Consider the following 12483-nt stretch of genomic DNA (forward strand, 5'->3'; position numbering starts at 1 on the left):
AAATCCAAACATTGTTTTCAATAACAATCGACTGCAGTAATGAGGAAAGAATAATATATACATTACTCATTTTTTAAACAGCGTATATATATACATAATAAAAACATAAACAGCATTCATAAATCAGCTGTGCGCTGATGACGTATCGCGAGGGTTCAATGCCAACGAGAAACGTTGCTTTTCAGAAGCAAAAATTCCGATAACACAAAACGAGATTATCCATCTTTAGCGTTATCATCAGCAACGTCGGCAGCTTACACTCTAGTACACCGCTTCGCGCACAAGAATCCTTTGTTTACAATTTCTTCATTCACTCATCACCTTTGTCTCACCGGACGGACACACTTAAATAAATAAAGGACATTGTTTTGAATACGCAACCCACACACAGTACACACCGCCACGGCATCCATTGCTCTGTACGAAAGCAAAACAATCGAGCGCATTTAATTAATTGGCGCGAGTATGAATGCGTGTGCAATTAATTACCAAGCACGGACAAAGGGTGCGATAGTGCTGTGCTAAGTGTACTAGTCCAGTCAGTGCTGAGACGTGATCAAAAGCGCGCGCACACAGCCGCGCGACGCATTCGCCAACACTGCGTACGCGCTTAAAACGATATTAGTTAAAATGATGCTCGCCGGAGCGCAAATCGTTGAAGACAGTGTGTCGTATAGGCCAGAAAATGCATCGGTTTCGATAGGGGCCAACCCCGAGCCGCAGCTGACGACGCAAGGGTTCTCCAAGATGCCCACAAGGGATCCCGTGGACATACAGTTCACTAACATCACATGCACTGTACATCTGGGATTCAACAAAGGTAAATCGTGCATACAATTTCCATTACAGTGCCTCCTTATATTCACTCATATTTGTAAATCTTTGTCTACTTTAAAACTGTGCTTTAAATTGTGAAATATTCAATCCTTAATCGAATGAATTGGATACGATATCAGAAATATGAAAATTTATCGTTAATTAATCTTATCGACATTATAATCTGACTTTGTTACCCGACTGCATCAGGTTAAGCTGCAATGTAATATTTAATGATTTTTCGTTATTGCATGTCTAATTCTTTATGGACTTGACGGATTAAGCAGGCTGTAAAGTAATTATTCCTTGTGCCGTAACAAAAATATAATAATAATACAACAACAGTTTTCAGAATTAGTATTCCTTGTACCATGTGAACATAAATAGGTTTTAATATATGCATATTAAACACCCAGGCAAAGAGCAAACAAACCTGTGTGCTTAGTGCGAGTTTCCTAACGTTCTCGATAGCGTAAAAGTTAAGTTAATTTTTTATGGAGTTGGAACATGTGCCTACGTTTTCCGCTAGGGGCGCTGTTCCAACTGCATACAAATTCGAGTTAACTTTTACGATATCGAGAACGTTAAAAACTCGCACTAAGCACGCTGTTCATCAAATAAATGTTTGCTCGATGAAGGATTCGAACCCACGGATCTCTGCCTAGGAATCAGTAGCGCTAACGACCGCACCGCTGAGTCAGTCACATTTGGTTATAATAACATACGGAAAACAATACTTATTTATTTAACTTAATATAAATTTTTGTGGTTATACCTACTACGATCTTATTTAATGAACGTGCTTAATATATATTATTTAGTGCGAAGTGGAATTAGCTAGTTAGAGGTCCACCACACACAATCTACATTATAGAATATTCTGTTTTTGTTAAATAACTGGGTAATAAATGGGTAGCTTTTCTTTTTTCTAAGCTAATTCTTGTAGTATTGTATTACACTTTGCTATATCAAGTGTATTGTGATAGAAAGAAATGAAATTGGCCTATCTAAAATTGATTGTGGGATCACTAGGAGCCGGCTTAGGGACTCCGGTAACCGTACTTGTCAAACTCGACAAAGAGCTCGACGTGCAACCTAACCCATGTATCAGCCAGCTGAGTTTCTCGACGGATCTTCTCAGCGAGTCGCGATTCCAATTCGGTAGTAGATTCATTCGTGAAGCAGCTGATCTTTTGAGTTGTTAAGGCTCATTCGGAGGCGCTCGGGCAGCTATTAGCAAATCCCACCCCTCCTGGCTGAGCCTTTGCTCGCCCATCTGTCCTGGTGAAACTGGAAGGCCTCCGGGCCACCAGTAAGCCTTCAATCCTTAAAGAAATTATTATGGGATGAAATTGAATTAGATGGAACCTTAGTTTAGATGAAATTAATTAACGTCCCAGTGAAATCTATATATTAATACGTGAAGCAAAAACTTTGTATCCCTTTTTACGAAAATTGCGCGGACGGAGGAGTATGGAATTTCCCACACATATAGAGAATATAGAGAAGAAGTGCACAATGCTAATATTTTTTGTTAAATAATGCATAAAAGATACATTAAATCAATAAAGAAAACATTACACACACTACATACCATGTATTTGAGGCACACACGCATGCATACTATTTATTGTCAAACTTTTGTTCTTGACGTCTGTTGTAAAATTGAGAATAGATTAAATATTGTTTGTCTTTGTCTACGAATAAATAATAAATATTTTTTATTATTTTTTATTAATATTTATATAAATAAATATTTCTATAAATAAATATTTTTTATTATTTATAGGTATTGGCGAATATAGGTCTTGGCGAAATTTGTGATTATAGAAGTATAAAATACAATCATAACAGTGTACAAACTTACAATTCCAATTAATTATAGCCGAATTTCGACTACTGCGGGACCTCTAGTTTTGTGGAAAACATAAACTTTTCGGAGGGACTACAAAAGTCACGTCCAGAAATTTTATTAGATTTTTAGACACTTATGCTCCTTGACTATCGATTCGTATTCGCTTTCTCAATCAGACGCTATATAAATATAGGTTATTTTCTCTCTCATTTATATAATTAGAGAAACCTATTAAACAACACCACTTTTTTAGAATTATATATTACAGTATGGGATATACATCCCATTCTCACGGATCGTTTGGAACCTCTGGGTCTGCGGAGGGACTTCGGTTCCCTTTGTATTTTGTACCGTATGTTCCATGGGGAGTGCTCTGAGGAATTGTTCGAGATGATACCGGCATCTCGTTTTTACCATCGCACCGCCCGCTACCGGAGTAGAGTTCATCCATACTACCTGGAGCCACTGCGGTCATCCAGAGTGAGTTTCCAGAGATCTTTTTTGCCACGTACCATCCGGCTATGGAATGAGCTCCCCTCCACGGTGTTTCCCGACAGCGGCTTGGCTCTGCCCCTGGCATTGCTGAAGTCAATAGAGGACGGTAACCACTCACCATCAGGTGGGCCGTATGCTCGTCTGCCTACAAGGGCAATAAAAAAAATATATATTTTAGAAAAAAAAAGCATAAGTATGAATAGAATAATTTTTCACTGAGATCTATTATATTATTACATACCGTAGTAACCTCAACTCTACCTTCGTTTGAAAGTCAATATTGGAGCATTGCTAAAATGTAACAGCGTAACATGAAATATTTTCAAGCTGTTAATATAATTTACTTCACAATTTCCTTAGATAGAAGGCTTAGATTACCTTATTGGAAGTGGTTATTCTTGGTTATAGACATCGACAATGCTAACGACAGCCAAGCCGATGCCAACCGCTTATAAGTCATTTAAAGTTCGTTCGAAGTAGGTCATGTCATAGCGTTCAGGAATTGAGTGAACGGGAGTAAATTCTAGACCTGGAATGCACAGGGATTATCCCGGATTATCTCTAGAAAGGCATTGTTCTCCCCCCCAGCAAAACCAGACAACAACGAACTGTGCTCGCGTGGCGTCTGGTGCGTGTACTAATAAATAGATGAGAATTTTTTTAAATATCCAACACTGATAGAAGATGTCACGACGTAGCCGGGATTATAGATGAGACTTGAAAAAAAATTCAAATAAACTTTAAATGCATCTAAAAAATGAAATGGAGGTTTTTATTTCGATTAACGTTAGCGAGATAATTAATAGTAATTTTTTTGTTAAGCACTAAATATGGTGGCCGGCAAGAAGTGGATGAGGAGAGCAGCAGACCGGGCTCAGTGGTGTAGATTGGGAGAGGCCTATGTCCAGCAGTGGACGACTGTGGGCTGTTGATGATGATGATGATGATGACTAAATATGACAAAGTAAAAATTGTTGGGTATCTTAATGCTTTATGACTACTCTTCTAGATAACGTTGAACGAAGTGAATTTGGTGCAAACGATGATAGAACATCATCCTAAAATTTACTGTAGCAACCAATTATAAATAATAGTTTAAAAAAACTAACAAAATACGCTTTTATAGACAAGCCAACTGAAAAATAGAAAATAAATTTTAATAAATTTGAATTAAAAATAGTGTAAGAAAAAAATATTTTAAAATATTTTTTAAATATTGAATTGTCATCAGTCTTCAATAATTATACAAAATTTCGAGTTAATCCGACGTTTTGAAGGGGGTCAAAATCATGTTCAAAGATTCCGTTACATACTAACATACATACGTCTGAAGCTAATAAAAGTGTATTAAAAATGGTATCTATTGGACGTATTATGAGTTCTCATTGTCAATGTTGTATTTTGTTAAAGAGAAGTAACAGCATGGAAGCTGTGATCCGTTTGGTTCAATATAATGTGTTTACGGATAGTTTTTCCGATCACAATAAATCCAAGAATTCAACGTAAGCACGTGCACAATAAAAGGTTTCTCTGATCGCCATTGATATTGCTCATGCAGTGTGAACGATTAACACGTTGACTGCTGGACTATTTGAGGAATTTTTAGCCAGTGCATGTGAGGTCGTTCCGAGTCAGGATTGGACTTGTTTATTATATGAGACCTGATAGGCCTCAAAAAATGCTATTTCTGCCGTGAAGCAGAAATGCGTTTCGGCTTTAAAGGGCGGGGCAGCCGTTGTAACTATACTTGAGACCTTAGAACTTATATCTCAAGGTGGGTGGCGCATTTACGTTGTGGATGTCTATGGGCTCCAGTAACCACTTAACACCAGGTGGGCTGTGAGCTCGTCCACACATCGAAGCAATAAAACAAAACTGTTTCAAATATATTCATACCTATAGAAATGTGTAGTTGAAAAGTTTTGACTGCAGCATCAGCGAATAGTGGCGTGTGGGGCTTTTAAAGTCGCATAACGCAGTTAACGTGTTAAATCCAGAGATTGTCCATTGCCATACAGCGTGGCAATGCTGCTAGCGTAATGGGTACTTTCGGGCCGGGTGCGATCCAGAGTGGCTTGTTTGAGTAGCCGATGCCTATGCGCGCATTGCTGTTAGCGTCAAAGGCGAATCCAGGGAGGGGTCATGGGGGTCATGACCCCCCCCCCCCTGAGCTGCTTCCAAGACTTAAGTGAACCACTAATTGAACATAATGATTTTATTTATATATTTTGTCACCATACAGATTTTATGTAACTACATACCTTCAATATTTAATTAATTTAATATAGTATAATAACTTTGTATGATGGCGGAATGAACGCATCGAAAATTTGACTATGTGACCCCCTCCTGGCGCCAAAGCTGGATCCGCCCTTGGTTAGCGTGGACCTATAGGTTACTTATGACGACGCTTGCAGCTGAAAGTAAGTATTGTACTTTTTGACGAAGCATGTTGCTGATAACTCTGTTTCTATAATCCTGACGAAGCGTGTTGCGGAAAAAAAAAAAAAAAAGGGTTATTTCATTATTGCGAACGATTGAATTAAACAAGTTTTTATGACTCACGATATACATCGATATTTCAGAAAACTATTTATAATAGAAACTTAGCACACAAATTACATAGAAACAAGTTTTTATTTAGCAACATTTAAAGATTCATTTCAACATAATCAATTTCTCTATAGTTGTTCTGTCATTGATTGAGTTTTGAACAAACTATTTTCAAGAATTAATTATTGATTTATTCTTTATTTGTACACACAGTTAGTATAATACAGTAATTGCCATAAGATATAAAAAATGGCGACCTTAACTCAACAATTGAGTTATCTACCAGCTAGCCGTTCTTAAAGAAGGAAAGCTTTACATAAGTGGGTAGATGAGTACAATCTAATTAATTTCATTATTGATACTATAGACAATAACAATAAAAATAATAAATATAAACACTAATACATAATATATCAAACTATATACTATATGATAATATATTATATAAAAACCCGTGAAATATAAAATAAATTGGTTAACAAACGGACGAGGAATGCTACTTATTTGTTTTGTCTTTGCATATTATAAAATATTAAATGAAATTAAATGTTATAAAATTAATATATCTGTCACTCCCGAGAAACCGAGAAAAAAGTTTTAGAAGATAATAATGAAGAGGTTAAAAAAAAACAAATGCTCCTTTGTTTAAAATTAAACTAAAATACCAATTCACAATGGAAAGACTGAACAGAATTAACAAATACAAATTTTTATTATATATTGCCATTTACCTTGTTTTATTTGTTTGTGATATTTTTATTACTTATTTAATAACGTTATTTAACATAATAGCGGTAGGTATTAACTATTAACACACAATGTGCGTACGAGCAATGTTACGAAATAAAACAATTTTAGCAACGATTAGTAATAACCTATTTTATGTTCCGCTCGCACACATAAATTGTACAACCCTAATTTGATTGTTCACATCGAGACGTTGTAAATAGGTCAGTATTCCATTGATATACGAGCTAATATTCTACGTCGACTTACAAATAAAATATTGTAATCCTGAAGTTGACTTTTTTTTATTGCTTAGATGGATGGACGAGCTCACAGCCCACCTGATGTTAAGTGGGTACTGGAGCCCATAGGCATTTACAACGTAAATGCGCCACCCACCTCGGGATATAAGTTCTAAGGTCTCAGTATAGTTACAACGGCTACCCCACCCTTCGAACCGAAACGCATTACTGCTTCACGGCGGAAATAGACGGGGTGGTGGTACCTACCCGTGCGGACTCCCAAGAGTTCCTACCACCAGTGATTACGCAAATTATAATTTTGCGGGTTTGGTTTTTATTACACGATGTTATTCCTTCACCGTGGAAGTCAATCGTGAACATTTGTTGAGTACGTATTTCATTAGAAAAATCGGTACCCGCCTGCGGGATTCGAACACCGCTTCGCTACATACGAATGCACCGGACGTCTTATCCTTTAGGCCACGACGACTTCCAACATTGCCATGACTGCTATGATTCGCACTAACAACATTGCAAAAAGCAGGTTTTTGAGTCGTAAGTAATATGATCACATATGGCACATCATTCCTCACATTAGGCAACCTGTTAGTAATGCATATATTCAAATTAGTGCTTTGCTCGTTTTATTGCTTCTATTTATGATAAACGTGAAATAATGAAGACGGTTCATCGACCTATAATGATAATGCGCTAACAAAAACCACTAGGTACCTAAATATCGGATAAATACAGATGGAGATGTTAAAAATTTGGGAAAGAGAATGCAATTGATATGATACTATTACTCCTAAGGTTGAATTAAGGTAATACAGCAACGATAATTAGAAGTGAGAACCATCACGATATCCTGCTGAAAACAAATTTAATATTTAAAAAAAAAAGAGAAAAAAAGACATGCCCGCTGAGTTTCTTGCCAGTTCTTCTCAGGACGGAGGCTAGTTTTTGGGAATTGGCGGTAGTTCTTTTTGATGTTCAACAAGTATGTATTTTCATTTATGTTGAATAATATTTTTTTTATTTGATTTGAATAATCAGATAGACTCTGCTTCCTCTGACCTCATCACTACAAACTCTTCTTCTAAAATTGTAACGCTAAAGCGAATGTATATTATAAGCTACGAAAGTACTTTGATCGGACTAAGGTAAATTTCCACAATGCACTAACATGATACACGGTGAAGCAGTGTCGGGAAAAACCTGACATTTAAACGGTTTTATTATTAGGTTAGCATACTTTTAAACGGTTTTATTACTAGGCTGGGCCCTTCGTCGCAAGCGACGGTTTCGACGGGAACGATGACCGGTGCTTGGAGCACCTAAAAGCACCGAGGATCCGAAATGACGTGTTTTGGGCGACGTCGACTGATTAGCATTTGGTCTGCAGAATCGGCTATGTAGTTTCCGGCGGCCACGATGAGAGGATTCCCATGTCGTGCCGCTTTATCGAAGTGGACTTAATTGCGTTTTCTGTACAATATTATGAAAACAACATTTAAAGCCTTTATTTTACACAGTATTTTTGAATTAAATGGTCATTAAAACGACTTTTACGGCTTAATGTCGCGTATTCTATTGGCATTATATTATTATTTCCGACGTTTCCAATACTTTGCAGATTTGAGGTCACGAAGGATCAAGGTGATATTCGTCATTTAATCACGTCTATGACTCACGAATACTGAACAAAATAGATACTTTAATAAAAACGTAAGAAAATAATCAGCATACGGCGAATTGTAGAGAAGAATAATCATAATAATAATTAACTTATTTTATTTATATTATACTAGCGACCCGCCCTCGCTTCGCTTCGGAAACTGTAATTTATTATTGATTTCTCCACTATTTAATGGATGTTATTATACATATAAACCTTCCTCTTCAACCACTCTATCTATTAAAAGAAACCGCATCAAAATCCGGTGCGTAGTTTTAAAGATTTAAGCATACATAGGGACAGAAAAAGCGAATTTGTTTTATACTATGTAGTGATTTATGGAACGAGCTGCTCATCTGCTGTTGAGTGGTTACCAGATCCCATATACATCATCACAATGCGAATGCAACTACCTACCTTGAGGCATGAAGTCTCAATTGTATGCGATTACGGCTACTCCAGGCCTTTAAACCGGAATGCATGACTGGTACGCGGCAAAAACAGGCAGTGTGGACGGCCAGGATTGCATAGATGTTCACATTATCGATCGAATTGAGTATTTTAATAGAATAAATTTTATTTCTAGATAAGTTTGTTCAATTTATCTGCTTTTATCAGCCAACAAAAAAAAACAAGCAATATCGCACATAACTCAATTTAAATCTATATGTATGGAATTAAAAACAGATTAATATTTTATTTCCATTTGATAACATTCGCTTCGTCGTGTCGATATCAATATTGTACATTTAAATTTCGTCGTGATCAAAATCGTTTATCAAAACTTGCAAACGTAACAATACTATTGATAAAACTCTTGGCATAAACCACAGACAGGTGGAAATAAATCCATCTTTAGTTATCTCGATTGTAACGTTGGTCGAGTGATTAGCAAATCTAACTGCTGTAGCACTAGTTTCGATTTCGGTCAATTTTATTAAAAGTTTGGTCACTGAGATCGGGATGAACTTCTCTTGTCTCGGATGTGTGAGATCCGTCATTGAGAAAAAAAATAGATTCGGGCTGTTGACTGTGAGAAGTTAAATGACTTGGATTTTTATTTTAAACTAGCTGACCCGGCAGACTTCGTAGTGCCTCAATCGATAAATAAAAGGCCTAAACTTTTGTATAAAATAAACTTAAAACAAACAAACAAAATCCGTCCGGCGGGGGACACATCAAAGGAGAAACCAAATTGTTATTTTTATTTAATTCCGAGCATTTTCATATTTATCTACCTTTTAAACCTTCTCTGGACTTCCACAAATAATTCAAGACCAAAATTAGCCAAATCGGTCCGGCCGTTCTTGAGTTTTAGCGAGACTAACGAACAGCAATTCATTTATATATATATATATAGATAGACTACAAAAGTAAATTTTTAGGTTTGTTTTATTTATTAGATTACTTAGAATTTTTTTTGTGGTTTTCTTTATGTCATTAACAAGGTTAAAATGTTGCTAATGGTGAAGCAAGGTCAGACGGATAGCTAATGGAATCGGTCAATGTCGCTTTGAAAACGTATGCATAAAAAGAAATAAGTTCCGAATTAATGAATACCTACTGTCATTAATTTGCACAAAGCAATTATGCTGTAGCTTGTTTTCTGTAATGAAAAATAGCTAACTAAGTGCTTGCAATTTAATTACTATAACTTTTAACGTACGCTACATAATTACTAAAACACGAAAAGAAAAACTGTTTCGCGTAAATACGTTCTGATATCAGCTTAGATACTATATAGTACTAACTAATATTTGTTTTTTTAAATCGAGTTAAAAGTTATTATGTTAAAGTTATTATTATGTATTAGGCAAATTAAAACATCACCAAATGTGAAAGTATTTTTAATTGGAACATTTAATTTAAGCAACTGTCTTTTATAATTTTGCCCATGAATAATTTTCAACTATGTAAAACAAAAAATAACATTATGAGCTAAAATAAATGAAGATGTTCGCAAAAAACTATTTGTAACAGTAATTCATCTCTAGAGTGCTACCATACCTACCACTAAAATACCATAGACTATGAGACGCCATTTTAACAACGACCATTTTTTTTTCTACTAATCAAAAAATTTGTAATAATAAACCTCATATGGCAATTACATGTTTGATTAACTAGCATTACTAAGTCCTCATCCGGATACGACGATATCAGTAGGTATTATCACGATGTTCGTGACGCTACCTCGATTACAATTATCCTTGGGCTTCGACTTGAAAATGTTTTAATTATTTCAATGTGTTAATGTTTCAATATTATAATATTTGTATACAAACAAGAGTTTCGCAAACTATAGGTTTTTTTTTTTGGTTTTCAGTTTTTATACATTATTTTATACGTAATACGTGATGGCTTAAGAGGAAAAAAAATTCTCAAAACGGTACTGAAAAACTTAATAAACTAAAAGTATTGATTCAAATCCTTTTTGCAGTGATTACAAAAAAATAATTATAAAAATGCGATGACGTCACTTATACGGCCAAAATGGTGTCTGTTATTATCTTAAGTTCAGATATATTTTAATGAATGTCACTTTTTAAAATACAATACAAAGTAAAAATGTAAATACGGCAGAAATGCCAAAATTAAATCTTAAACATACTATTCTCTCCACCTATTGCAATAAATTCCCATAATTAATTGACAATCGTGGTTTTTCTATGAGAAACAAAGCAATAATTCTTATAAACAATAACCTCAATGAAATTACGCACCATTTCGATTCTGCAATGATAATAATATGATCGGACAATGACAGATTACAATTTTTTAGTAAGAATAAACCAAAGCATCAGTCGCTATTCAACAGAATGAATGACGTCAATGATGCTTATCTATAAATACTTTATGTATATCTATTTTCTAAATACGAAAGACATTTTAAAGTTTGAGTCAAAATATATGTCGGAGAAGCCACAATTATTAACACCATCGTCAGACATCGTAGGGGCGTATTGGGTGATCGAGCTAAGAGAAATATTAAGTATAACAATCACGTATGTTGTCTTAGAACAATTTAGAAATACTAGAGGTCCCACAGTAGTCGAAATTCGACTATAATTAATTGGAATTGTAAGTTTGTACACATACTATAATCACATATTTCACCAAGGCTACACTATAAAATAATATTAATAAAGACAAACAATATTTAATCTATTCTCAATTTGACAACAGACGTCAAGAACAAAAGTTTGATAACAAATAGTATGCATGCGTGTGTGCGTCAAATACATGGTATGTAGTGTGTGTAATGTTTTCTTTATTGATTTAATGTATCTTTTATGCATGATTTAAAAAAAAAATTAGCATTGTGCACTTCTTCTCTGTATTCTCTATAAGTGTAGAAAATTTCATACTCTTCCGTCCGCACAATTTTCGTAAAAAGGGATGCAAAGTTCTTGCTTCACGTATTAATATATAGATTCTCATGACGTTAGCAAACGAAAACGCATGAAAGTTCTTATAACGGAGACACCACTCTTCAAGAAGACTAGTTGGTTTTGATATACGGTAACGTAAATCTCGACGGCTGGCTATCGAGTACTACCATTTAATGTAATGATCCGTTTTCGTATCCAGAACTCGATACATTTACGTTAAGAATTCGATAGGTTTTCGTGCTTAACGTACAGTACCTATAGGTGATAACCATTCTGCCTCGTTGTGAGAAGAAATCATATGCACCAGTTTTAAGCGTGAGAATGCCATTGTTCAATACAGTCAAGACTTCAATCTCATGTCTCAAAGTAGTATGGTGGTATGGTTTCTAGGTGGTGACATGGTGTAAATTTAGTCCATTTGGTCCGGAACCAACTAACACCGGATGGACCGCGAACTCGTCCTCCCATTTAGAACGTTCGGATTGTCGATAATCCCATTCTCACGGATCCTTTGGAGCCTCTGGGTCTGCGGAAGGCCTTCGAATCCCTCTCTTCGATTCCCTCTGCATTTTGTACCGTATGTTCCATTAGGAGTGCTCTGAGGAATTGTTTGAGATGATACCATCATCTCGTTTTTACCATCGCACCGCCCGCCACCGGTGTAGGGTTCATTCATACTACCTGCGTTTCCAGAGATCATTTTTTCCACGTGGTTTTGGAATGAGC

General features: G+C 35.6%; 1 protein-coding gene across 1 annotated transcript in view; it reads left to right on the forward strand.

The window, feature by feature from the left end:
- The first annotated feature begins 130 nt into the window (after positions 1-130).
- Positions 131-12483, forward strand: part of LOC114250527 (ATP-binding cassette sub-family G member 4) — a 66711-nt gene continuing 54358 nt past the window's right edge. The window contains exon 1 of the mRNA XM_028184433.2: positions 131-820. Within this exon, the coding sequence (XP_028040234.2) occupies positions 631-820 (190 nt within the window). The 5' untranslated portion in view covers positions 131-630. The remainder of the gene's footprint in view (positions 821-12483) is intronic.

The sequence above is a fragment of the Bombyx mandarina genome, chromosome 12 (genome assembly GCF_030267445.1).
Source record: "Bombyx mandarina strain Sakado chromosome 12, ASM3026744v2".
Taxonomy (NCBI): Eukaryota; Metazoa; Arthropoda; class Insecta; order Lepidoptera; family Bombycidae; genus Bombyx; species Bombyx mandarina.